The sequence below is a fragment of the Apteryx rowi genome, unplaced genomic scaffold (assembly GCF_003343035.1).
Source record: "Apteryx rowi isolate R43461 unplaced genomic scaffold, aptRow1 scaffold_103, whole genome shotgun sequence".
Taxonomy (NCBI): Eukaryota; Metazoa; Chordata; class Aves; order Apterygiformes; family Apterygidae; genus Apteryx; species Apteryx rowi.
In genome coordinates this window covers 2,230,932-2,258,357 of record NW_020447231.1, presented here as the reverse complement: position 1 = coordinate 2,258,357, position 27,426 = coordinate 2,230,932, and the positions used below count along the sequence as shown (strand labels likewise).

The 27,426-nt window shown below is 40.3% G+C and overlaps 1 protein-coding gene across 1 annotated transcript; it reads right to left on the bottom strand.

The window, feature by feature from the left end:
- On the bottom strand, window positions 1-26,823 carry KIAA1211L (KIAA1211 like). The gene is made up of 10 exons (XM_026066436.1): window positions 26,718-26,823; window positions 25,583-25,754; window positions 22,522-22,657; window positions 21,997-22,158; window positions 21,292-21,360; window positions 17,794-18,021; window positions 14,198-15,812; window positions 2,824-3,023; window positions 957-1,092; window positions 1-146 (listed from the first exon to the last, which is right to left on the bottom strand). Exons 1-10 carry the CDS (start codon window positions 26,821-26,823, stop codon window positions 1-3), a joined length of 2,970 nt encoding a protein of 989 aa, XP_025922221.1.
- Between the last annotated feature and the right edge of the window lie 603 nt (window positions 26,824-27,426).

Below are 27,426 nucleotides of genomic sequence, written 5' to 3'. Positions count from 1 at the left end.
CTATTTTATAATCTGTGGCATATCACTCCAAGCTTGTGATTTCTTTTTGGCAAGTTCCATCCATGATGGCTGATCTGCAGCAGCATTACTGGCTTTCTTAAAGTGGCTTATTTCCTCCTTATCCACCAGAGCTGGTGACTGAGCTACTGTGAATAAAATACATGCATATTTTATGTTAGCTTGCTGTGCAGCTGTACACCTTAGCTCTTTCACTGAAAACTTCCAGTGCCTTGCCCTACAGTATAAAGTCTTTACATTTCACATAGAAGCTCCTTTAACAGTACATTATTGAGGAACTAACCATTCCATGCACAAAAGAACACAATCTGTTTTTCTAATGAATAGCTTTTGTCCCCTAAGCTTACTACAAAACACATGATAATCTGGATTTCTTGCCATCACCTGTGTAACACCCAGCCCAAAAAAGAGAAGGTCTTTTCCTCAGTGAGGTTTTCATTTGAGACTTCCCCCTTTACCCAGCCTTCAACTTGGAGGCATTTAATTACCTTTCAGACTTTTGCCCTCTTTCGAATTTGAATTTACCAAATAGATTCAGGATACTGTGAAGGACTAATAGGCAGAAAGTCTGTGATCACATCATTCTTGCTTGCTTAGGAAACCACTTTCAAACTGAATGCTACTGAAACTAATTTTGCATTCATTTTACTTTTTACACCAGGGCATTTGGGACCCAGTCCTGTGGAATTTCCTTGCATTCTTGATTCACATTTATATAACAGGACTTTTACTTTAATTGAAGTGGTAAAAGGAATATTCCACCAAATAAAACTCCAGATATGAGTGCTGAGAAAACAATTTGCCCTCGTTGATTTTGGACTGGGGAAGAGATCAGTATCTAGACCCTAGTCCTTTTCCAGCACAGTCAGGCATGATGTCTTCTGACAAGGTTGCGAGATAACAGCCTACATTAGTATTTAAAGTGTTTTCTTTCCTACCAGGGACAGAATGAGACAGTGAGTTGGTTCTCGGCAGTGGCTCTTTCATTTCAGACTTTGTCTCTTTCCTCTGTTCTTCAGAAGAGGTTTTAGGTGCCACGTGTGAAAGTTTGCTCCAGTGCTGCTTCACTGACCCCTAGGTACAGAGAGGGAGAAAATCCAAGTAATGCAGAGAGAATGAAACCACTCTGGAAGAACATGAGCAAAAGGAGTGGACGTGATGCCTGTCGTCATCCAAAAAACAAGCACGCTCATTGTGCACTGGTTCCACTCCTCTCACTTGAACCCGTTACTTGTTCAGAAAGCCCCAGTGATTTCAGGTTAGCATCCATGATACTGAACTTTACAGATTAAAACTATCCCTCTGCATCTTCTCTTATTCATAATGGTATCTGTGAGTAGATTATTATTGTCTTCAATGCAAAATGTACTCCAGGCCCTTTGCACTCTCTATTAACATAGATGGGATTTGGAAAGAGCCTGGTTCTCTCATATGTTTCCCTTCCACCTCCCAGACTTTGTGTTTTAGGGCATTGGGCCTTGGGAGGGTTGAAAGTAAATGGATTTCCATAAAAAAGAAATCAAGCACATTTTCCTATGAGTTCTCTTGCCACTAGCAAAAACTGTTCTGAAGTGGTAGTGTCTGGTGCCATGTGGGAGAGAGAGAAAGTGGGAGTAGTACAGCGGCACCAAGCCTCACACACTGCAGTCAGAAGCATCTTGGCATATTTATCCCTTAGCTGATCTAGGGAAATGAAATGCATGGCATGAATTTTAGGAAGTATTGCCAACTAAAATCTGGAATTTCCTACTCTGACACAGAAATTGTATTTTGGGATCATTTAAACGCATGGTGTTTTAAGTGCTATGACAATGTTCAGTGTTATTGCAGTTTACAATCTTGCCTAGACGTTTCATTAGGTATTATTTCTTGTTAATCTAACTGCTGCTGTTTTTCATCATCTAGAGATCTTTTCTTATTCAAAGATATAATAGAGTAATCTGGGTTTCTAGCAGAACTGTTTTAAGTAAGAAAGTAGGCCATTTGCACTGGGAATGCTCTACTGGTAAAGGACACACATGTTCCTGCATCGGCACAGGGTTTTTACTGTGCATGAGGCAATACAGCAGTCCTCACAGTCTGCTCRCCTCCATGAGCAAGCCCAGGAACAGGGAAGCCTTGTTAGTAGTCTGTATTAATGCCAAGTGCTTCTGCTAGTACAGCTTTGTCATCTGGGAAGATCACTTACTACAGGTATAACCGTCTTTTTCATGGGATCTTTGAAAAGGCCGTGTTAGTCCGTATTCCGTGTCACCACATGTGCGTCTGAGTTATCAGTATATAAAGAACCAGAATTTATATCTTGGCAGTGTCTGCAAGCGCAAAAGTTATTTTTATCCTATTTCACTTCTCAAGGCTCTAAAAATTGTTACCTAGGAGCTTCTGGGACCAAGCTGTTCATTCAGTCTTAAATCAGTCAGAAGGTATGGGAGATACCATGAAATGTGTGCTTAAAAGAATCAAAGAGACTGTATTCTTCTGTATTGAGAGATATCTGAGATTGTAAAATTAGCATCTCATTTTGGTTATTTTAGTACATAATATACACACTAGATCTGGTAAGCATGTACTGGGCACCCAAGAAATTTTACACACCTGGAATAGTTCCAGGATTTCTTGGAGATATGAAATTACTTATCTGAATAATCAGGGGCCACATTTACAAGAGCAGTGTCTTTGTTACTTATGATTATACTTATTAAACGTCTGTAATCATTACAGCATTTGACAGGTATAATAGCGGTAGATCCAAAGAATACTGCAGGAATGTGATACAGAAGCATCACAAATTTGTGCTGTAGGTACCTCTGTTCCTTCCTTTTCTTTATTGTGTTTTTCTGTATCTGACTTAACATCCGGAGTCACAAGTTTTTCTCTGTTAAGTTCCTGCTCCTGTTGCGTGCCTCTCTGCTTTTGTCTTGCTATGGTAATCCAGGCCAGCTCTGCGGGACTGTCAGGTTCTCTTCTGGAGTCTCTAGTAATCACTGGGGAAGGCACACTTCGCTCTGTTGACAGATTATTTATATACATGGTTATTTGAAAGAGACTTGTAATTAACTTCAGCTTTCACTTGCTCAGTACCCTGATTTGTCACATGAAGAAATGTGATAAGCCTGGATAAACAGGAATTTTTTTAGTTTGGTCTCCAGGAAGCAATCTTCCTATTTTCACTACTTTAAGTTACTATTTTACTGGTGAACAACATTTCTCATCTTTTCTTCAGCTAGAGCCACATGAGGGAGGTGCAAAAACATCAATCAAGCTTCATTAAACTATCAGTTTTCCAGGGTCTCCACTTCTGCCCCCTCCTCCCATCTGCTTCATGGCCTTTTTCTTAGAGACAAGCCACAGCTGATTGAAACCCGGACACAGCTGGACTGCAGTGGTACAAAAGCAATCCCTCCCCATGGCAACTGCCTTCACCCCCTGCTCTTTCCATGCCTGAACAGCAGCAGCCGATATCTTAGTCTGGTTCCTGTCTTCCATCCACCCCTCGAGGAGCAGCCGAGCTCACACAGCCTCTTACTGCCTGCGGTCACTGTAGGCAACAAAGCACAACAATCTGTGTCATATGTGTGAACACATAGAAATACTACTGAAACCACAGGGTTAATGCAGTCTTTTGATGTGATATTTAATTTGACTTATCCCTGCTGATACCGACTGAGCTATTCATCTGGGCAGTCATTCTCGTCATGCCCTACCATAACTGAGATTTCAGTGAGACAAGAAAAAAACCCCTCTTCCTGGAGTAAAGGGTCAAAAATGCTACCCTGCTATTCTTAGAATTGCTGTTAAGAGACAAGCAGTATCTAGAGGTATAGGGAAATGAAATATCCTATATTCAAATATTCTATGAAGGGAAATCCTGTCTATATGCTGACCAAAATTGGACCAAGGGAAGAGTCTCAGTTCCTCTGTTGGCTCCAGCCCGTAGGTTCCCCACTTCTTCATGGGCTTACACTGCACCCAAAATTCAGTTTTCCAGCTAACATGGAGTCTGCATGGCTTAAAAGAGGAACAAGAGCAATACCAAACACTATGGTTAGAGTAATGACAGRGTCTTAGGGGAAAATGATTTAAGCTTTCCCAGTGATTTCTGGCCACTAATGTACCCAAGTTAATGGAAGGCTATTTCAGAGCAGAAGTTAAGCGTCTCATCCTAAAATCATGCATGGTCCTGCCCCTAGAAGTGTGTTACCTAGTCAGCATCCTATTCAGCGACCTGGGATGAGGCAGGCTCAACCAGGAAGGACTACTGATGTGAGATATCTCATTCCTAGCTCTCTTACCCCAGTGTTTCCTTTAAGCCAGAGCAAGGCTTTTCCAAGCAGTTGTTTCTGCTTGGCTGGTTCACTGCAGCCCCATCTTCCCGGCAGAGCACTAGGCACCAGTGAGCCTGCATCCCCTGGGGCCGAGCTGCTGCGCCTGGAAGAGGCTGATGGAGAGCTGTGCCACCCTGGCCCAGGACCCCCCCGGAGGTGACAGACACATTTGTGGAGGGCTTATGACCTAATTTAGCAGAATGTGGCCCTGATCAGGAAAGCAGCCAAATGTCTCTGAAGGCGTGTCTAAGACATGTGGTAAAGGCACAGGAGATGAAGGCAACGTTGCTCTCCCAAGTCATGTACTACAGACTGAGCCAGGATTAGTCTGAACACTGAGCTGGAATCTGTGACACACGTTTTGAAGGGCCCATAAACTTTATTTGCTCAGGTATCTTCCCGTGTCGCTATTGTACCTCACCAGAAACAGACTAGTTATTTGARCAAGAAAACACTGTAAAGCCTACATCATCTAAAAACAACAAAAAGAGAAAACACACGTTTAGCAAGATAGCATAGCAAGATGCAAGCAAGCATAGCAAGAAGCAAGAATAGCAAGATAGCAGAGCAAAATGCTTTGCTAGCTAATGCCTGCATTTCCCCTCACGCTCACTGATGTGATCTTGTAGGTAAACCTCTGAGAGGAACAAGCCAGAAAGTCCAGCTGTGCAAATGCAGCCCAGATAAAGCAGGCCCCCCTGGACACTGGAAGAACCTCCATCCTGCATGGGAATTTACTCCAGTGCTCTGCACCCCACTACACCCTGTCTTTTCATGCCAAGACACCTGTTTCTCTCATAATCTTCTCCCCTTCTCTCATTCACTGTCTGCCCTGGCTTCATTTTTGTCTCATTTTACAGGATAGAGAATAAGGCTGGAAAAGACCTCAAGATGTCATCTAGTCCATCCTTCAGCTCCACAGAAATATCAGTTGCAAGACAATTTCACATAAACTGTTCCCTGACAAATGGGTATCTAATCTGTTCTTAAAAACCTCTAAAGATGAGACAGAGATCTCAGTCTCCCTAGACTATCTATCCTAGGACTTGACTGTCCTTTCCTACGGGATCTTCTTCCCTACTGGCTAAGCTAAATTTTCTTTGCTTCAATTTAAATCCATAACTCCTCCTATACACTATGGACATGAACAAATTACCCACACCCTTTGTGCAGTAGCCTTTAATGCATTTGAAGACTTACACCATGTCCTCCCCATTTCTTTAACCTTTTCTGATTAGTTACATTCTCTAGATCACTTTTGCTTTTGTAGGAATTGTCCTAATTTGGCCCAGATCTTCTTCAAAGTATGGTGCTCAAAGCTGGGACACAGTATTCAAGATGAAATGCTACTAGCATCAGGTGAAGTGGAAGGATTACCCCAAGTGCCTTGGAGGTAGTCTCCTGTATACATCACTCAGTATGATAACTTTTTTTGCAGGATTATGTTATTGTTGTTTCATACTTTGTTTATGAGCTTCAAGTCTTGTTATTTCCCCTCTCCTAGTCCCCATTTATATCTGTGCATCTGATTATTTTTTCACATATACCAGTACTTCATACTTGTCTGTAATGAAAATGTTCTTTTCAGACTACATTTCCAATTTCTCAAGATAACTCTGATTTCTGATCTTGTACTCTAGTATGCCCGCATACTTTCCAGCTTGGTAGTATTTGCAAATGTAACAAGCACACACTGTATTCATCCATGTCCTTAAATATAATGAATAGTGCCAGACGTAAGACAGCCCCATTTGATAAACAGATCGATTGCCACTACTGATGGTGGTGGTTTCCAGCATTTCTCAGAGGGTCCCTCATTCAGTAGATAAGGTAGCCTAAGCTTATAATTTTAAGTTACTTTCTGTCCAAATCACTCAACTCATTTTCCTAGCATGCCTCAGTGAATGTCCATGCATCAGTAATGCTCAATATTATTACGATCTTTTCCCACTGAAGCTCTCCCTGTGCCATGCTGAACCCTTCCTGTAGCTCCATCCCRTAAATATACCCCGTCCCCACCTGTCTAGACCTCTTGTTCATGCCTTAGGAGACAAGGCTTCTCCTTGGCCTGTGTAGCTACAGTTCTCATCCTAAGTCCTCACCATCTTACATCTCATCTTTTTTTTTTTTTTTTTTTTTTTTAGGTGGCTGAGTGAACACCATGTTGCCTCCTTCAGTCACACAGAATCACAGAATGGTTGAGGTTGGAAGGGACCTCTGGAGATCATCTAGTCCAACCCCTCTCCTCAAGCAGGGTCACCTAGAGCACGTTGCACAGGATTGTGTCTTCAAGGAAGGAGACTCCACAACCTCTCTGGGTAACCTGTTCCAGTGCTCAGTCACTCTTAAAGTAAAGAAGTTTTCCCTTTTCAGTGAGAACTTCTTGTGTTTCAGTTTGTGCCCGTTGCTTCTCGTCCTATTGCTGGGCACCACAAAAAAGAGTCTTGCCCTATCCTCTCTACACCCTCCCTTCAGATACTTATACACATGTTGATAAGATCCCCCCTCAGTCTTCTCTTCTCCAGGCTGAAGAGTTCCAGCTCTCTCAGCCTTTCCTCATATGAGAAATGCTCCAGTCCCTTAATCATCTTAGTGGCCCTTTGTTGGACTCGCTCCAGTAGCTCCATGTCTCTCTTGTCCTCTAGTGTGCCCACATACTTTCCAGCTTGGTAGTATTTGTAAATGTAACAAGCACACACTGTATTCATCCATGTCTTTAAATATAATGAATAATGCCAAACCTAAGACAGCCCCTATCAGAGCCCCCGTCAATCCTGTCAGAGTACCGCTACACAGAGCATTTTCCTCACCCATCACCATGTTTTGACCTTCCTCACTGCCTCTGATATCTTTGCRCTCTCAAACACAAAAGTCTTTACCCTGAAGGCCCTGTTCGATCCACCCACCAGCTTTTCCATGATATTGGAAATCTGGCTTCTGCCTTGACTCTGCTAGCGATGCCACTTTTTAGTCTTCGTGATTCAAAATCACCCTTTGTGTTTTCTCCCATTTTCCCTGTCACAACCATGGGAGCTTGGTTGCTCCATGTCAGCTGAACCACACATTGTTCTTCCTCAGCTCCCACAAGGCAATACTGACAAAGTGACTGGTATGCTCAGGCTCTATTTACTGCGCTAAATGCAACAGTCTTATTGTTACCTGTGCTCTTATTTATCTGTTTTCCTCATGTATTCAGGATTCATCGTTCTGTTATTTCGATGTGTATTTCCTAGCACAACAGGGTTCCCAATCTCTCAGTGGTATGATTGGAGGCCACTATTATAACAATGCTTTTCATAAGGCAGATATTGCAATGGAAGACATCAAGCAGTTTGGTTCTTCCAACGGTTCTCCCAAATGAGAAACCAGACATCCTAGTCACACAAATTAAAAGGTAGCTAATTTAGAGCCAAATATCATCACACAAGAGATGGTTTCAGAACGTTACTGTGATAGTAGCAAAAAACTCTTTATAATCATCTTTAAAGAGTTTATTTACATCTGTATAGGCCTGACTTAGGACAGCAGAGTAATAACACCTACAGAGGATCAAGAGCTGATCTGCTCACCTTATGGGAGGGGCTTTCTTGTTTCTTTAAGTTACTATGTTCTACACTTGTTTTTGTGAAAGTCTTTGCTACAGAAAGCAAGTCAGGCCAGCAAGAGAAGAAATGTGTTCTCTTCAGCACAAAATAATCAGATGCAATCTGTGCAGGATTTACTACCTCATCTGTCAGTCAGAATTACTGTAAGAAGAGGAAGAGGTGTATTCACTTTTTATTATTTTTCCCATTGCCCAGAGGTCCTTTCCATCCTTCCACCCCCAACTAGAGAAGGTGGTTTGGCAGTATACATGTGTAATTGTTCCAGCCAGTTTATAGTACATGCAAAAGATGAAAGGTGGTGAAGTAACACAGGAGCTAGTAAGGTGAAGCAAATCAGCAGTTTAAGATTATCTGAGACTCTTCTATGAAACTCTGAGTCCTGAAGGGCACTAGGAGGCCAAAAACTTTCCCAGGAAGTGACTATTCACAAGAGAAGTGTTGCTTGCACATCTTTTTCCTCAACTCAGTGACTGTCTGATCACCTTGAATGAGTCCTCCCTATCTTATCTCACCCAGTTAGGAGGCAGTCGGTGTGCTTTTGTGATTCACCATGTGTCAAAGCACAACATTTAAGGAACTGAATAGCCAGAGTGGAACCAAAAGTACTCAAAAGCACAATCTAATTCCTGCTTCTGCTTATAAGTCACATGCATAGCAACTAGCACAACAGTTCCCAGCTGGTGTAGTCTACTTTTAGGCAGACAACATGGTCCAAAATGCAAGGCACAGGCAACCTCTGTCAGATGTTGTTCAAGTTGCACATGCCACAAACTATGCTAATGCTCTGTGAGCAGGGGTGATCCTATCCTCTTGCTTGTTACAGTCCTGAGATTTTCTGATTAAAACTGAATTCTGAGCCATATTCTTTAGTTCTTATTACAACATTTTAAACAATACGTTATTCAACTCATTACTCAATGACTTCATAAAATAATAAAGAATATTGTTGGCAGTGATTTATTTCTCATTCACTCATACTTTTAACCTCATGATTGCATCCTTCCTTTGTTTCCTTGAAACTGATTTGGCCTGAGGCATTTTGAGAGAAGATTCCCTTCTTCCCCTTGGAATGAAGCATGGCAATAAATCACAGAAAATAGGAAAATACCAGGTTACAACTTGTCAAACTGTTCCATGCATAATGTCACCACATATTAAAAATAACATTTCTTGTATATTTAAGGTCTGCTGCTGCCGCTTGAAACCATACCCAAAGGCTTCTGAAGCCCTTCCTTTACCTCTTCCACCACTCAGTCACCAAACACAAAATCAGCTGCACTGTTTGCCAGCAGCTAGCCCTATGTTCTTCATCACTTCCTGCAGCTTCAACACTGGCTGCAGAAGATAACCACTGAAACAAAATGAACTATATCACACCTTTTTAATTCCCTCACTCAGATAAAAAGGACATAAGCCCTTCTCCGCTGGATCTGACAACAGCCGAGACGACTGGCCATGAGCTTGTTGATCTTTAAGGGGAAAATTGTCTTGCTGCAGTCATATTAAACACAGGTATCTGTTTCCTTCAAAATCTTATTAAAGCAGAATTTGTTTTTTCTCAAAGACTAGAGGCCTGATCCTCTAAAGGTGGATTTTTTTCTGCCTAATGACCATGGAAATAAGTGTGTATACTTGATGTTGGGATATTATGCTTCAATGTGTTTCCGACTAGTTGCGTGAACGATAAGATACAACATTAATTTTTATATAATTTTTATGTACAAAAGGAGACCTAAGGTTGACTTATTATTGTATATTGGTTTATACAAACATGCGTAGAAAGTGAAAGAGAAATCTATATGTAACTCTGTCTACTGACAAACAGATATACCCAGTGTATTCCATTGTATGTAGGGGAGTGAGAAGGGGGTATATATGTATGCTTGTATGTATGTGTAGCATATATGGATAACCATGGCCAAAGCATCTTAAATGTTACCCTGAGCTTTAGGGCTTGCTTTTTTAGAGATGGCCTCAGATACCATACCCGTTTCCTTTAAATCAAAAAGTCTTTGTGCGTACAAAATATAGCAGAGGCATTTTATAACATTTAAATCTTTTGGTACCTGAAAAATGAACATCTTACACCTACAAGGGCTGAAAAGAGTGGTTACTCTTACCATACATCTGTGCAGGCAAAAGGTCAGAAACAGAATATTAGAGCCTTTTGAAAGTCACACCTTTAATAGCAAGCAAAGCTAACTTATGTGTTCCCTGCATATTTTAAAAGCAAACATATTCAGAACTAATCCAAACAACTTTACACTATGAGATAAAAGCCCCTATATACACCAGTGTCATCATTTTATAACACTGCTTATGCATATGTATTTCATTCCACATTGTTGCATCTTTGCTCACTTATAAAACACCAGTTATTTTAAGCAGGGCTTTAAAAATGCATATGGCATTTAGGATATCCTAGCCTACATATTTGCCTTTGTTTATTAAAGTACTATATGCATTTGTCTCAGCATACACACCCAAAGCCTTAACTTCGGACAGAGCAATTCTAAAATACTTGGCAAAATATTTCTGACATTTCTTTCTCCTCTAGGCTGACCTATAATGGATGTGACTTTTGGTTGGATCTATAACACTGATGTGAAGAGTCTTTTTTACACAAGAAATTGGTATGTTTGCATCAAAGTCTATTTACTGATGGAAAACAGCCATATTGCAAAATAGCCTGACACAGCCTAAAAAACAACTTCTTTTGAAAAAGAGAGAGCCTTCTTTTGACCTATACACAGCATTAAAGCAATGTCTTTTATGTAGAGAAACATTTTTCTTGACGTTTCAAAGACTGGATTTGCTAGACAATACATACCCACTTCATTCACCATTAACATTCACCATCCCTCTCTGAGTTCCTTTTCTCTTTAAAAGAATGTCACCCTACTACAGCTCCTCAGTCACTGATTTTTTTATGTCCTAATATGCACATTCACATAGGTACTGCTTATGGTTTTGCTCTTGTAGTAACCTGTTAGGATGTGTTATTTGGTTCTGCTCTGTACAGGATTTATAGAGAAGTGTATCAGCCCCAAAGCACAGTATGCTTTTTCAGTTCTTGCAAAGACTTGTGCCTTTAGCTGCAGCAATTTGCAATTTACTCCTCCATGGCAACTAGGGTGACTGCTTTCTCACACGCATAAAAAACTTCACCCTTCAACCACACAGATGCCAAGCAATCCCCTGCTAGTTCTGCAGAAAGCTCTAGTGCCCAAGAGTGCTGGTTTCGCTTTTGGTGTTAAGCCAGCATGCCGACAGCCTTCACATTGCCTTTGATACTGGTTTTCCAGAAGTGCTGAAAGCTAAAGATTGAACTGAAAGAACCAAATTGCTCCTGCTCACCCCATGACACAGCGAACTGACTTTTTCTAGATGATTGTACATGAAAAGGGAATTGCACTGCCTTGCATCATGATTTCACAGCTTGTCTTCTTGTTCAGCACAGGAATTTCCTAACATGCAGTAGGCTGAAACTCCCTGACAGCACCCAAGTATCTCTCAACAGCAACCACAGCTCTTTGAAAGGGCTAACGAACTCAAAGAATAGGAGTGGGCTGGGTGCCAGCATGAAGAGTGGTGGACAAAAAAAAGAAGCGGGTGGCCCAGAATATCTGAAGGCCAGAGACTGTCGTTAAAGCACACACACCATAGAAGAGCCGATTATGCTTTTCTGATTACCGCTGCTTGCAGTTAACAAAGATACACTCCTGAGCCATTGGGCTGAGGCATATGTTTCACGGAGCTTAAAATGATATTTTTGCAGGGGTATTGATCATTTTCCTCATTGTATCATGTGGCTCTCTTATGCCTTGCAGAAGTGCACTGCTTCTGAGCTTTCCCAGGGCCCTAGGGTAATTCTCCTCAGGTGGTGCTGTATAAACACCCCTGCCAAAATCAGTGTTGTGCCAGGGCAATTAGAGACATGGGCACGCCTCATTCACCTGCAACTTAATGGTAGCCACCTCGGGCTCATGCAGTAACTTAGGACAAGGAGGTATTTGATCAAATATCTAAGGAGAAAGGTCTGTAGTAGGGTAAAGAGGAACTTGGGTCAACCTGGGGAGCAGACTGCTTCATATTTAGAATCAAACTTTTTTAGTCCTGGCATGCTAAAATATCAGAATCCATTACAAAGCTATTCCAAGCTGGAAATATGTGGAAAACTAGCAGCTTTGCTTAAGGTGTTATAGTAATAATGGTGGGGCAGTAAATAAGGAAGAAGATGAACTACCATTACAGACCAGCCTGAATTGCCATGTTCAACCATCATAGGCCACACAAATTTCTTATAATAATGTCAGGTGGTGAGGAACACATCTGAAACAGGGTTCTCAACAAGCAGCCCTACGTTGAGCTCCAGGCTTGTGCACCCCTGCCAAGTGGCCTGGGGCAAGCTCTCACCCTCAGACTCTGTTTTGCAGAGGACACCCCTGAACATGGGGACAGGAGCCTCAGTCCCAGGGCTGCACAAGCAGTGAAGAAGCCAAAAGAGAAACATGCTCCCTGGCACCATTTCTTCACTTTCCCCATCCTCCAACACCTACTATCTCCTCTGCTCTTACTGCACCAAGACTCACTCCTGGCACCTGGGACTCAGCAGGACAAATGGGAAATAAGACTCTATACGGAAACACTTGTAACTCCAGTGCCTCAGTGCCATATATTCCCATTCCTCCATCTTCTAGCAGACTGACCCTACAGTGTTAGGTCTCCTCCTCATCTATTCTCACTGTGACACTCCTAAAAATAGCGTGAAAGAGCCCTGACCACAGACTATCTTAATCGATTAGAGTAGATTTGAGGGTCATTATGAATAATCAACTACTCTTCAAGGCAGGGCAGTGGGGAAAATGTGTTTAAAGCAGTGCTGGGATTATATAAAGGGAGACTTCCTCTCCTGCATGGTGGTGGTGGCATGGGGGGCCTGCCTGGATGGCTGTGGGAGTCCCGTCAGGCAGTCTGGCAGCTGATGAATCTCCTCCTTTGACCGCGGGGAGAACAAGAAGTTGTAAATGAGAGCCCTGCAAAAACATCTGCAAACGCAGGTGACAAGTACAATCAGCTTTCACTCAGGGCCTCAGAAAGTTGCCTCTGGGGCCAGGAAGAGGCTTCTGTCACCCTCCAGGACAACTGCCTTACCATATCCTGAGGTCTTCTCATTTTATGCTCTTCCCTCTTAAGCTCAGAGACTGACCTCAACCAGAGGAGAGTAACCAAGGGGTGGAGTTCTGGGATAGCACACAGAAACCTTTTTACTTGCTTGGCTGCCATCTCTTTCTCACATGCTTAGCATCAAACTCGTGACCAGATGCATTCAGGGCAGGGAAGAAATTTCTCCCACAGATCAGAAGACCTAAAGAGTTTATCTTCCTTTTGGCCTTTCTTTGAAGTGAAGAGCAGAGGTCTCCTGCTAGAATTGTTTGAGTATACTCTACCTAACATGCTTCCTGACATTGCAAATACCTCAGATACTGGTGCCACTTTTGGTCTTTTCTGTTCTCTGTCTGTGGCACACAATATATTAGTCTCCAGAGGACTGGAGTTTTTACTCTAACCCAATTATATTTTGGCTTATAATGTAGACAACTGGGTGAAATTTAACAATCTGCAGTAAACATGATCTTATGGTCCCTTCTGGCTTTAAACTCCATGAAGCTACAGGGTAGCTATTGTCTGTTTTTAAACAGGGAGTGAGTAATGATAAAGATAGATAAACGAGTAAGCAAAGCTCACGGGAGATGATAAATAAACAGTGTTGAGCATGCTGGGCAATTAGTAGTACTTCTCCCTCACTATTATGGTGAAAAAGAAGGTCTAGAGGTCTGAGTCACTCATCCCACMCAGAGCACTACACTTAATATGTGCTCCTGGCTCCTGAATTGCCATACAGCAGCTCTTAATGGGACATTTAGTAGCTTGATATTTTTGTTTCACAATACTAGCTAATGTACTTTATTAATTTTTTAAGTGTCACTTTGAACATCCTTTAAACAATGCCCTGAAATGTAAAAATTCCAGTTAAAATATCTTATTCTGGCTGACACTTCTTTCCTGCTATTGTTTTGATAGGTCTTTTCAGCAAGGGAGAATCAGGGAGCAACATCGCTGAAGGCAGAGCCATCAACTCACACTCACCACCTCTGTRTTTGACACAATAGGCTGCCTTACACTCTCTCACAGGTAGGGCCATTTCTCAAGAGTTAAGATAACTTTATAAAGCATCAGGAGTCTTACCAGGCACTTTACAAGGACTTGACTTTTTCTCCAAGTCTCTATCTTCATTTCTGGATTCAGGAGACTGAATAACTTTGTCCTGTTTCTCCCTGTTTGCATTGGTATTTGGAACAGTTATGTTTTGCAAGACAGGCTTCTTAGGCAATGGAGGTTTGCCACTAAGCTGTTCAGAGGACTTTGCTTTGGGTTTGATGTTATCATTTAAAGAACCACCAATATTCATATCGGCTGTCTTTTTGATCTGTGCCTTTTCACCTTTTAGAAATGAAGTCAATCCCTCATTTTCTAAATTAAACTCTGCACTGTATCTTTTAATCCCTTTTGATTCTTGTGAAGAGTAGTCTCCATATTTCAAGGACAGTGAGGTGGATCTAAGTTTTATTTGAAAAGGACTTTTGTCTTCACAGTCTGGCTGACTCTGAGATACCACAGAAGAATCTCTTGGGACAGGACCTGCATCAATAGCCTGAGAAACACAGCCAGCCAACATTTCCATAGATTGGCCTGTGATCTCACAGCTGGACTCTGGCAGCAAAGTCTGTTTTTTGTTGCTAGTTTTTCCATCTCCAGATCCTGTCTGCAAATCATCTTTCCACCTCTCATTTCTTAAGGAGACTTTTGCTTTGGACAGGAAGAATCTGGTATTTAATGGACTTTCACACTCTGAGCTTTCTGGAAAGTGTAGGCTTCTGGTCCTTGGCCTTTCTCGTGCAGAGGACACAGAAAACTTTCTCAAGGCATTGAGTTCATTGGCTGCTTTTTCTGCTTTCTTCCCCAAAATTTCTTCCTTGTGGGCCAGCAACTGACAGTTCTCCTTATCAGGAGTTGCATCTTGTGTAGTCTTTGTTTTCTCTAGAGCCCAGGAAGCAGATGATCCCATCTGTGTTGAAGAAGCAGGATGTGGAACGTGGGAAGGGATAACAAATGAGTCCATGTGCTGGAAAGAACCTATGGGAAACTGCTGAATAGACTCTGACAATACAGTAGCCTCTTTCTTTGCCTCTTTATTGCAGGACATTTCCAAACGTATCTCATCATCCTGTATATTTTCTTCTGAACTGTCCAAACAAACAAGACTACTCTTATTAAGTGAAATATCTTCTTCAAATGGTACTTTACATACTGAAGACACAGTCGGAAGCTCCTCATGTTCTTGATTTAAAGTATTGACTGACACATCACACTCATCCCCAGACAACAGAGCCAGTGCTTCTGAGGAATCTCTTTGCTTTTTTATTTCTCTGTCTAGACTGGAGGAGGGAGAGGTTGCATAGTCTTTACCTTCTAGCAGCAATGAGGATTCAGGCTTTGTGCATACTGTCTCCTGCGTTGGTGGGCAGCCCTCTGGTTTATTCTCTGGTAGCAGGGCTTCCTGTGCAACACCAGACTCAGAAGCGGGCTGAGTCATCGCTGGTCTCAAACCAGGGGGAAGGTCCTCAGGCATTCTGGGCTTCTGCCAGGAAGCCACATCCTGCGCTGCAGCTGTGCTGCATGGCAGTTCTTGCTCACTGGTTTTCAATAGAGCATCTGGCAAGTCTGTCTGCATCTCTTTGTCATCATCCTCTTCTTCTTCTGGTGTACAGCTCAAATCAGTCAGAGATTCAGACTGGGTCCTCTGAAACAAAGAAATTCAGAAAGCCCCATCACCATCTGCAGATTCACTTTTTCTTTCTTTTTTATTGTTGTATTTACAACTGAGATCTTAGAGAGAAAAGCAATACTTGCCTTCAATGCTGAGCACACTGTTTTCATAACCTATATACTGGATGCTTATTTGGCTGAGCAGATTGTGGTATAATGTATTTAACCAATATAAAAGCAATCAATAACACTTCATTCTGCACAACTGGTGCTTTCATGCCTCTATAGAAGGGAAGTTCATCAAAACAATGGCCATTGGACTGTCCTTGGCACTTGATGCCCCAGAGCATACTGGATATGTTGTGTTGCTCTTGGGCAAAAAGCAGCACTTGAAAGAGAAAAATCTGTCCCTTTGTATTTTGCTACTCCATAATATGATTAAAAATAAAACTACCCCTTCTTTCTAAAATATGACGTTGAAGAGACAAGTGTACATAGAAAGAACAGCAAAAAAATACTGAATAAGTCCTTGAGGTTATGACACACTATGCCAGCTGAGTATCTATCCCCATAGGGCAATCTTCTGTCTAATCACAGTGATACAGCATTAGAACCTTGCCTCCCTTGTATGAAGTCTTTTTTTGCTTTCAAAAGTTAGACTACCTGATGAAAGTTTATAAATACATGTGTAGTTATCTGCAAATTCTTTGTGATTAAGCTTCAGGTAAGCTTCTATAAATATGTACTTAGCCCTGACTAAACATACAGGATTATTTCAAAGCATGTTATTAAGCTGTTGAATATGCATTTTCATATGGTGCCTGTGTTAGCTGACTGAATCACTGTAGTTTGTTGGGTAAATATGTGTTTTGGATGTAGGCCCTAATTCTAAGAACACAAAACTTGCCCTCTGAAAACACTTTTAGGGCTCACATAATTTCCAGATTTGCAAATGCAATTGCAAAGACAAAGCTGCAATGCCACCTGCATTCACAGCCCATATCCAGTGAGGACCCAGGAATATAAAAGCAGAAGATGGTAGTTAGCAAGCCAGAAGCAAAGTACACAGGTAAAAGTGGGCAGGCAAATGTTTAAAAATTGTAATAGCGAAAGGTATAAACATTCTCCATGGTAAACCAGGAGGGTTCAATCATCTGGCAGTTTAAAGTAGACAGGGGAATGATAAAGTTAAACAAGCCAATTTAATGGTTTTAATGTGTTTAAAACATTGAAAGAAACCACAGATAATAAAGTGCAAATGCTGTAGTAAGAATTGTAAACTTCAGGTCTAAAATGGGAGAAAAAGAAGAAATATTAAATAATCTCCATCATAAGATGCAAAAAAGAACCAGATAAAAGGTGTTTTAAATGACTGTTTAAAAAACAACAGTTATACACATTTTTTTCCTGTGAAGACTTATTTGTAAGTCTTTGTAGTGCACATAAAGGGTCTACAAATTTGGGACAGGGAGAGGGCTGAATGCATAACAGTCCTAATGTCCAGTATTTGGTTCCAAGTAACAGGTCACAACTTATTTCTGTAATTTTTGAAAACATAATCCCAATGATATTTGGGAAGTTAACACTCCCCCCCCCCCCCAGTTCCTCCATCAATAGTCTCTCAAAGACTCAAGATTTTACAGGATCTTTCAGGCCAGGAAAAGTGCACAAGTTAATCATAATTTTTTGAAAAGATAAAATTTTAAAAGTAAGAAAAGAAGCAGTCAGCTTCAACTTCTGTATCATGGACAAGACACTAAATTGTACTGCATGGTAACTTTAAGAAGAAATTTTCACATAAACTGCTGTATCAAGAGAATTAACAAGTAATTTCATAATATTTATTCTGTTCTTACTGTCTACTCCAGACACATATTAAATAAAAGCTATTAAAACCCAACGAAATATCCGTGCGCCCATCTGACTTTTCTTAACCAGTCTGAGTTTGCATATGAAACCCAGTAAGAAGTTCCAGTTTTTGTTTCAATGGTGACACTGTTTTTTTTCATAATTACCTGAGAAAATCTTCTCATTTTACTGGATCTCTGATTCCGGGGTTTTATTAAAAGTTTATGTTTAGCAGCAGAATTATCCAAGCAAGAGGAGAGCTCAGGCGGAGTGTCAAAATTGGCTGTGGGCGAGATGCTGCTGTCAGATATCTGGGGACCTCCAGTTTTAGCATTTCCATGCCTAGGGAACAGCTGGCTGGCTGTAGATTGAGGCCTAGAAGGACTCAGTGTGACCTAAAACAAAAATAATCCCCAAATGGAGAATCAAACAAAAAAAACAAGACATGAAAATAACAATCCTACAGAGAAGGGGGCATGTTTATTGGCATTTTGTGATTGCCTTGGTTTCTTTTTGACTTCTTTTTAAAATACATTGGACTTCCTAATGTTGGACATGGAATACTAGTGTTAGCAATTTTGCATTTTTAGCAGCGAGAATATCACGTTATATAGTCCAGTGGGAGAGAACAAGTCACATTTAACTAGAAGATCTAAAGCACAGAAATATACAGTCAGCATGTTTTTAGGAAATACATTTATGAAGAATACTCAGTTACCAATCCTAATGGGTAAATTTCTGGGTCTCTCCTCCAGCATCTGTCTAGACTGCTACCCACAGTCATGCTGGACCAGGGCATCTCTAGCTTCCTACATTTTATCAGGTCCCCTCCAACTCTACAACATCCTCTTAAAGAAAAAAGAATCAAACATCAATAGCATTAACAGTTCAGTTACCTTCCATTTTTTCTTCATTTATTTGTATTTGCAAAATAAGTAGGGAGCTTACCCTGAAACATAACATTTTATTTACAGACTATTTTAGGGAAGGAAATGATGGGCRATTCCTACTAGTGGCCTGGAACTTCCAACCTGACCAGTAATCCATCCAGAAATAACTTTTGAATGCCCCAAAAGGATGCAATACTTTCATGAAGCTGAAATTCAACTTTCCTGTGTGCCTCAACAAAAACCACCCAAGTCCAGGGCTGATGCAAAAAGGAGACTGAGAACTTTGTGAAAAATGACTCTGTAAAAAGGGGTCTTCCTTTCTTTCTGATTCAACTTTTGCAAATAGGCAAAATGGTATTTCCATGATATTTGTCATAATATTAAAATGACCTCTGCCAACTCTTGATAACAGTCCTCTGGAGGCTTGAAATTCCAGTGCATTTCATTATGGAAGTTTTCCTTCTTTGTCATGCCCTATTCAGCTGGACAGAAGGCTTCTGGAAGTCATATTTTATTGAGGGGTATGGCTGGGAGAAGGGAAGAGCAGTATAGTGTTTATTTTATTTAGGGAGGAAAAAAGCATCAGCATTTTCTGCATGTGGAGTTCTGCATTGCAGCCAGAAGATATTCTGGAATATAGCTAGGACCTGCTACCACTTCCTCTACATTCAGGGAAAATCTCCCACTGGTTTTAGTGGACGCTGGATCCACAGCTTCCGATTATGCTTTCTATTACGAAAAAACAAAACAAAACAAAAAAGGAAGCAGCTCGGCCATGCTGAATAATGGATGCTGTCACTAATTTGCAGTAGGGTTTCTCTACAATATCTTCAGTGTAGTACTCAAACATGACTAAGGTACAACAACGATACATGGCTGCATTATACATTAGTACCTAGCAGTGAATACATTGACATTTCAGCTCCCTGATAAAGACACAACACATGTTCTCTTTAAAAGCTTGTCATTACCTGCCTGCCTTTTTTTTTTTTTTTGGCCTCTGCTTTTCCTTAAGAACTCGCATTTCTTCTCATTGGCAATGCTCAGTGTTGGCCATTACGCTGGAAAAGCAAGAATCTGGTTTGCTACTCCAGTTAAATTGCAGCAGGCTGAGAGAATGCCAGATCTGGGCTGGCTGTAAAGATTGCCTGGCTTGTGAAATCTGGCTCTGGCTAAGCCTGCTGGAGGGGGGGGCGGCCAGCAGGCCCCTTTCCCTAAACCTCATGCTCACATGGCTCCCCTCTCCTTCAGCTGCTTGCACTGGGTATCACCAGGTGTGGGGCAAAGAGGGAGCCCCATTCCTGGAGCAAGGATGGGATCGTCATGACCCCTCTCTTCCCTCTTCCATCCAAGAAAGCTTCCAAGACATTGCAAGGTCTTCTTGCCACCCAAAACCTCCGAGTTGTAATGTGCAAAACTGTATCACCCCTCAGGCCTACAGACAGGCCATTACGTCTCCTCCTGACTTCCAGAAGCAGGCCTAGTCTCTCCAAAATGCCAGCTGAATTCTGCATTTTGGGAGGAATGCATTCATGTGGTGCTACTTTCTGGATATACTCTCAGACTGGACTGGGATGCACAGAGCTCTGAGCTAACCTATGGGGCCTGTGGAAAAGCTGAGCAACCATAGTCACCACAGTGTCTCTGCAGTCAGAGAGTGAGTCAGAGTGATGTTAATGGAGCTACAGGGAGGCATAAATGCTCCTTTAGTGAATATACATCTGGACTAGACAAATATTTTTACAGTGAGCATATAACAATTTTCAAGAAATACTTTCTTCACATGTTCCATTTTTTCTTTAAAACATATTAAGACTTCACTGTATATAAGCAGTTTTTCAAACACCTTTGTGTAAGTCTAACAAGTGGGGCCAGAAATTTTTGTTGAGCCCTGCTGCAGCTGGCGTTAAAATGCATTAATTACCAAGAAATGGTCAGCTTGGGACCAGCTTCTTTATTTCCTTTCTGCAATTTCCCTCTATCCCTTCTCCTACTTCTAGAAAATGTTTTTCACTTTACCCCCTGTGTTGTTTCCACCATGACTCCAGCTGCAGACAGCTAAAAGGGACTCTTCAGAGCCTTTCAAAACCACTCTTTAATCAGCCACAATGTCTGACTGCTGATTGAAGAAAACCATCTATTTGCTTGTACTCAAGTCCTGAAAACATCACTTCAGCAGAATTCACAGCTCATGCTGGCTCATGTGGCCAGAATCTGACTAAAGGCTGAATCCCAGTCTCCTAAGCAGCAATGTCAATCACTATCATCAGGCAAACTGTTTCTATATCAGTGCAAGGTAATTTTGTACTTAAAGCAAGGGTCTGGGCAGGCAGATATCAGAAGATCTACATTTTGTTCGTGTCTCCTTAGCAAACTTCCTCCCTCATCCTATGCACATAACTTAACCACCCTTTACTGTAGTTTCTCGTCTTTAAAAAAGGGATACCACTTCTCTCTGTGTCTAAATCTGGTTGTTTGATTTGAAAGATTAAATCATGTTGGTCAAGTTTTCTGAAAGATATGAGACATACTAGAGGACTTAGTTATTATTAATGGGAGATTATTTGGTACTGGAGAATTATGTTGATAAACAATCGTAACTTTTTAAGTTAGAAGGATAGCTATTAAAACAGCAAAACAGATAGAGATGCAATTACATACACAGAAGGTTGTTTTTGCAGCAGACAGACAATGAAGTAATATTTTTGCCTTACATTCATTTAAAAGATTAATATACATAATTGCTTGGCCCTTAATACATTTGGCAGAAGTTACCTGTTCTTCTTCTTCACTGCCTGTTCCAGCTAAACTCAAAGAGCTAAGGTGCTTGTGAGAGTCAGAGAACTGTGGGATGGAATGAGGAAGAGATTCAGTAAAGAYGACAAATGAGATGGATGTACCAGCAGAAACCATCTACACAAAGTGCACACAATACTGACAATGTAAGTTGTTTTTCTCTATAATCTTAAGGATTAGCAAGGACATTGCAAACATAAAGTATAAGACATGCAGATAAAAAATGAAATAATCTGTAACAAAACTATCATTTAAAAAGAAAAAAAAATTTCAGATTCTTATATGTTTCTTTTTCCCATGACAGCATAGAAAAATATTAAGGAAGAGACTCTAATTAGCACATTCGAGGGAGACTACAGATTTTTCAGCCTTTTTTTATGCTTGACAGCTATCTGTAGTCCCTAAGCACCCACATCACCCCTGACCCTATGCAAACAAACACACCCTTGCTTTCCTATTTCTGCATTTTCTGGCATGATCTTTATATTTCAACAGGAATAGAGAGATTCTAAGTAGCTGTTTACACAGAGAGACACCACTTTYCCACTTTGAATAAAGTATTTCTGAATGGTTCAGAGATGAAGTAGTAATACATCTAGCAAACCAAATAATTTTTTCTGCCTCCCACACATGGCTGAGATAAGTCGTTAAACACTGACTTTTGTCAATACCAGAACTACTCACTCTTGTTGTGCCTGAATTTAGGATTTCATGGAGCAAAGATGTTTCTGGAGGACTCCTGGGTAATCCATCGTCTTCAGAACTGGTCCCAGCATCCTCTGAGCGCTTTGCATGAAGTCCAAATGGAGGTGGAGGTCCCAATTTCATGTTGTGCTGTAGTTTCAACTACAATATGGCATAAAATATATTAGCGTGTGAAAGTGATGGAGGTCTCCCCACTGCATTTTTTTAGTTCATGTCAATGAGTTACCTTTATTTTAACTTTACAATTAAATGATCCTGAGAACAGGACATCTCCCTTTAGAGGTTTTCTTAGGTGGCCAAACAACCCATCCATTTCACAGCTATCATTTAAGTAGAACCAAGATATGATACTGCTGTCTAATTAACAAATTCAACATTTAATGTAATCTGCAAATGACAATTACTTAGTAATCAAACATTCAACTACAAAGGTTATTAAAAAAAATCAAGCCTAGGAAGACATCCCATCTCTTGCATTTGAAAAATGTATGTTGTGTAAATTACCTGTAAAGCTCTAATTCGATCAGAAACGTTCTCCTGAGAAAACACTCTTACTGGCCTTGCAGGCTCTTGCCCAGTCTCGGGGATGAAAATGCTATCATGTGACAAAGCTCTGCTTCCCATAATGCCTTTGTGGGTCCTACAATAATACAACAAACTAGTGAAAGCATACAGACATCTTTTGTCAGTCCTCTTGTTCTTAACTCAGACAGTCTTTTGAAAATGGGGTGGAAGATAAATGCGCACCACACACATTATACCTGAAATTCCAAGCTGCTTACTGAAAACAATACAGTCATTCAGGCCAGTCTATGTAGTGCCTTAAAAACTAAGCAAACAATTGCCAAATTGCACCTGTAGTGTTAACAAACTAAATCAAAGTTAGAGATGGCTTAACCCAAGCAGTTGAGTTATATTTTATGAAAAGCTACTGCCCCTTGGCTAGAAGCCACCACCTGGGTGGTGTGACAATGCCACAGGCAAGCACAGATGCAAAATGAAGTGAGTTCACATAAACCATCCTGTAGCTGAGAAAAGCTAACTTCTTGCTGCTGCAATAACATGTCTTGCAAATGACTGAACATTACCCTATGAAGAATAATACCTTTTATTGTTTGTGTGGTACAGTGTTTAATATATCCCTGCCATACAGGTCATTAACAAAAATAATCCAGAAGGATAAAGTTATCAAATAGAATCATTTACATAATACTTTACAGTTCCTCCTGTATTAAGACCATTGGGCTTTTCCCTAATGGGCTTGCGGGACACATTTTTTCACAGACATTCTTTGCGGTCTAGAGAAAGGAAGTAGGAGAGTGCTTTGTGGGTAGCTTCTTTCATAGTCTGTTTCCTACTTCTGAAACCTGCATCATGTAACTTCTTTTGAAAAGGTTACATGTGCGGGATTAACACCTTGTTTCTTCAGGGGAAGGATCCAGGGGCAGTAACTAGCTGCTAGGAGATCTGTTGTGCTCATTTTCCTCCACTTAGATCATAGCCTATCTGAGCAGGGACCGGGAATGTGTGCACATGGCCTTTCTTCTAGAATGCCCTTCTCTTAAATGTTTTATATAAGACAGCCATGAAATGGCAAATCCGAATTGTTTGGATTCAAGCAACTATCAACTTAATTGAAGAGATTATCTGGCAAAAAAAAAAAAAAAGAAAAAAATGGAGAACTGTATTTTTGGATCTGAGGTACTGTCATAGGGACATTCAGAAACATAAACAAACATGGCAGAAAGTAACATTTTCCTTGTAATGGCTGCTATAAATATGTTTGATAAAACAATAGGAGGAAAAAGTTGATCTGTATTCCTGCTGCAAAGGAAGGAAAGACTGCTGCTTTTGTTTAATACATTAGAGACATTAGAAGAACAATTTATCTAAGTGAAAATGTGATCTCTGTAATGCATCCAAGGTCACAGGGATCTATAGCAATTTGCTAAGTGCCAGTCAGGGCTGTTATGGCTGCTCAATGCACCGACATTTTACAAAGACTGAAACAGCAGCCAGATAAGCAATGTTGCATGTGCACATTTATCCCAGCATGCTACACCTTCGCTGTTCTCTTTCTAGAAAAGACATACATCTCCCAGAAGTGTACTGGAGGTACTCTGGATGTCTCCTCAGATTATGAGCACTCTAAGTAATTTTCCTTTCTTTCAAAGYATTTCCTGGCCTTTGTCTGCTTAAACAAATATTAAGAAACAATAATGCAATAAGACTGCCAATAACGGCATAGGAACATGGCCAAAAGAGGCAGAGACTGTACCCACTCAGACATGACCTTGTTCAGTAGTGTATGAGGGAGAGTTAATCTGACCATCCAGGTCTCAAAAACATGTTGTTGAACAAAAATGCTACAGCCCACTCTTAGACCTGATGCTACCAACTAGGAAATTCTAGGGCAGCAGCGATGATCAGGCTGGACTAATATTACTGTTGCCAATACTGCAAAACACACACACAAAAAATTTGTTAATAGATTTCTTTTGGTTGTTTGGCGCTGCCTAGTGGCCATATTGCATAATGTCATTTTAAATGGACTGGATGGTTACTTTTCCAGTCCCTACACATAACAGCATCTCTTGACTAGTTTCTAGTGCCTGAGAAACTGGTGCCTGTACTTGAGAGATCCAATGTCCATTAACGCAAGGACTTTCTTTTTAGGCAGCCAAGGGACTCTTCAATCCATCTGTCTATCCAAGAAAACATTTGAACTTTATACCACGTTTCTCATGCTTACATTTCAGATGAAAAGTAATAGATAAGATTTTTGGAAGTGCCTGAATGAAGATGGGATTTTCAGAGGCATTCAGGTACCCAGGCTGGGATTCTTCTTGTCTAACTTCAGACATTGCAACATATGTATCTACATTGGACCTGATCACCTGGGGCTCCTGTTTACAGTCAATGGGGAGAAATAGGCACTTTCAGGGCATGGTTCATCTGACCTACTTCAGATATTACACAAGAATGGTATGAGCCATATCTTAGCAACATGGATTTTCCTCTGCTGATTATAAAAGACAACTGTGGTGACTAACTCGGATGCAGAATCTATCCTTTGGTCAGATGAATCCCACATATACATAGGAAATAAAGGCTACACAACCTCTGGTTCCTGCTGATTTCAGGGGGATTCCTGCCGTTATCTCCTCCTTGCTTTTAAAAACATGTGTAAATCATTAGTCATCTGAATTTCTTTAACAGTCTTTAGGAGATGCATTTTAGGGGCATAACACTGTTCTGGTAAGATAGAAAACTGAGTATCTAATCCGTACTTGAAGGGGGGAATTACATTCTCTTGAAATGATAACTCAAGGTTTATCTATGCTTAAATGAAAGCTTTTTAAATTATTATTTCTTGCTGTACCCCATCCGCCTCACTTGTAATTTGCCTCRCATCAGCCATTTTAATTTGTACTTTCCTTAAGCAGGCAACTGTTCAAGAATGTGGCATTCTGCATAAGAGGAAGAGGCAGTTTGGGGGTCTCCTTAATCTATAAACACTCTAACAGTTCTTCATTTGTTTATCAGCTGCAGTTCAAAGACTTACTCAAGTTCATCTTCAGAATCGTAACCAACATGCGTGCCTTGTGAGACCGTGACATCACTTGTTGACTGGAATAGCTTCAGACTGCTATTGCTCCCAGTAGATGACAATGTCTCTTTCCTTTTCTTTTTTCCAAAAAATTTTTTGAAAGATTTGAACTTCGATTTTTTCTTTCCTAAGTAAAGAAACATAAAGATGATGCTACTGGCAGCATTTGCAAGCTTTAGGAACAATAATAAATCCCATATAACTTCATAAGTGGATTTTTTCCTGGAAGAGGCAACACAGTCCACTCTTGTATTAATGTCTTTCAGGTCTACACTGATACCATGAAATTACTATTATCTTGGAGAACGGATTGCAATGTTTATGACATATAAGAAATAACCTACAATGTAGGATATTTTCTAATAGAGTTTCTACTTGCCTCTTGAGATAATTAGACCATGAAGAAAAACTTTGCTATTAACTGCCTGGGATATAGAGAAGAAATTACAACTTGGAAACACTGCCTTTGTTCAGCAAGCTAAATAGTGAAGATAAGGACAATGTTGTTACCAAAACCAATTTAAATGTAGAAATGGCTTACTTAGGTGGAATGTGCAGTGTCAGGAGGCTAATGCTTTTATAATATCAGTTTTATTGTACATTCCAGAATATTTTGAATGGTAATTATGAGACTCAATGGATCACAAAGTATTAAAATAGGCATCAAGCAATAATCTTGAAAGGCAATGCTAGTCTGTTCAGTGAGAAAGGACCTGAATTAGGAACAGTTCCACAATCCAAGAAGAAAAATAAAATGAAATCAGCATTTTGGACAAGACATCCCAAAAACTTGTGCCTGTCCCAAATAAGTGGCCACGACAGCACTGCAAGACAACTCTGTCAGTGTTTCAGTTACTGTTGGATTAAATATAATATTGTTGGGTTAAAAAAGTTAACTTTGTCACAAGATGCTACAAAAATCGTATATTAAGCCTCTGACAGTGTGAAAAACAGAACAGCCTTGGAGACAGAAAGAGAGAAAGGGAGGACACATTTTCTAAACAAACAGAATCACTTCTGTGATAAAGCTAAGGTACTGAAGCTCAAAAAGTCATAACACTTCATTCACTGGGGAAACCAGCAATTCTACCTGAATTCTCCTCTCCAAATCTTTCACTCTCTCGCACCTTAGGGTCCATTATCCTTGTGGAACTTGTGTGACAGCCACTACGGGAGGTGGAAAAAGTATCAGTCATATCAAAGAAATAACATTACTTAACTATATATATTYATATAGGCAACATACTAAAATATATACATATATAAATATATTAATATTATATGTGTAAAAGAAATTTTTATATAAACATATGTACTGTATTTATATATAAATACATATTTATAAAAAAATAAGAATTTCCCATAGGACAAAGTTTCTTAGACTATGGTGTAATAAATTCCATAGAATATTTCCACTTAATAAGAGAATGGTACGTTACAGTTAAGTTAACCAGGGCACTGTTGGTAACCTCTCCTGACTCAAAAGTACATTTAATGAGATTATCCAATGCTTCTAAAAGTATGAAGTTTGAGAAAGTTTACTTCTCTTGCTCTCCTTTTCTGCTTCTGTTCAAACCACACAGGTTGCCTTAACCAACAGCATAGTGTCTTTCTGGTAATTTCAGCATTTGTTTAACATCTGCAAGTAATGTTAGTAAAGAATGGAAGGTATTTTGAATTTATTTATATTCAACTTGAAGTATTCTATGGATTCTAGTTTTTTTTCTTCTTTTTTAACAAATTTGTGAAAAGGTGACAACTCTGTTTATTCCTTTGTTCATGCAGACAACAGAAAAATA

Excerpts from the sequence above, each read along its gene's own strand:
- KIAA1211L (XM_026066436.1), bottom strand. The coding sequence starts at position 26,823 with ATGACTGATACTTTTTCCACCTCCCGTAGTGGCTGTCACACAAGTTCC. Across the intron at positions 18,022-21,291 it reads GCAGTGAAGAAGAAGAACAG|GTCACACTGAGTCCTTCTAG; the intron begins GTAACTTCTGCC and ends TTTTTGTTTTAG. Across the intron at positions 3,024-14,197 it reads AAGTCCTTGTAAAGTGCCTG|AGCGAAGTGTGCCTTCCCCA; the intron begins GTAAGACTCCTG and ends ATCTGTCAACAG.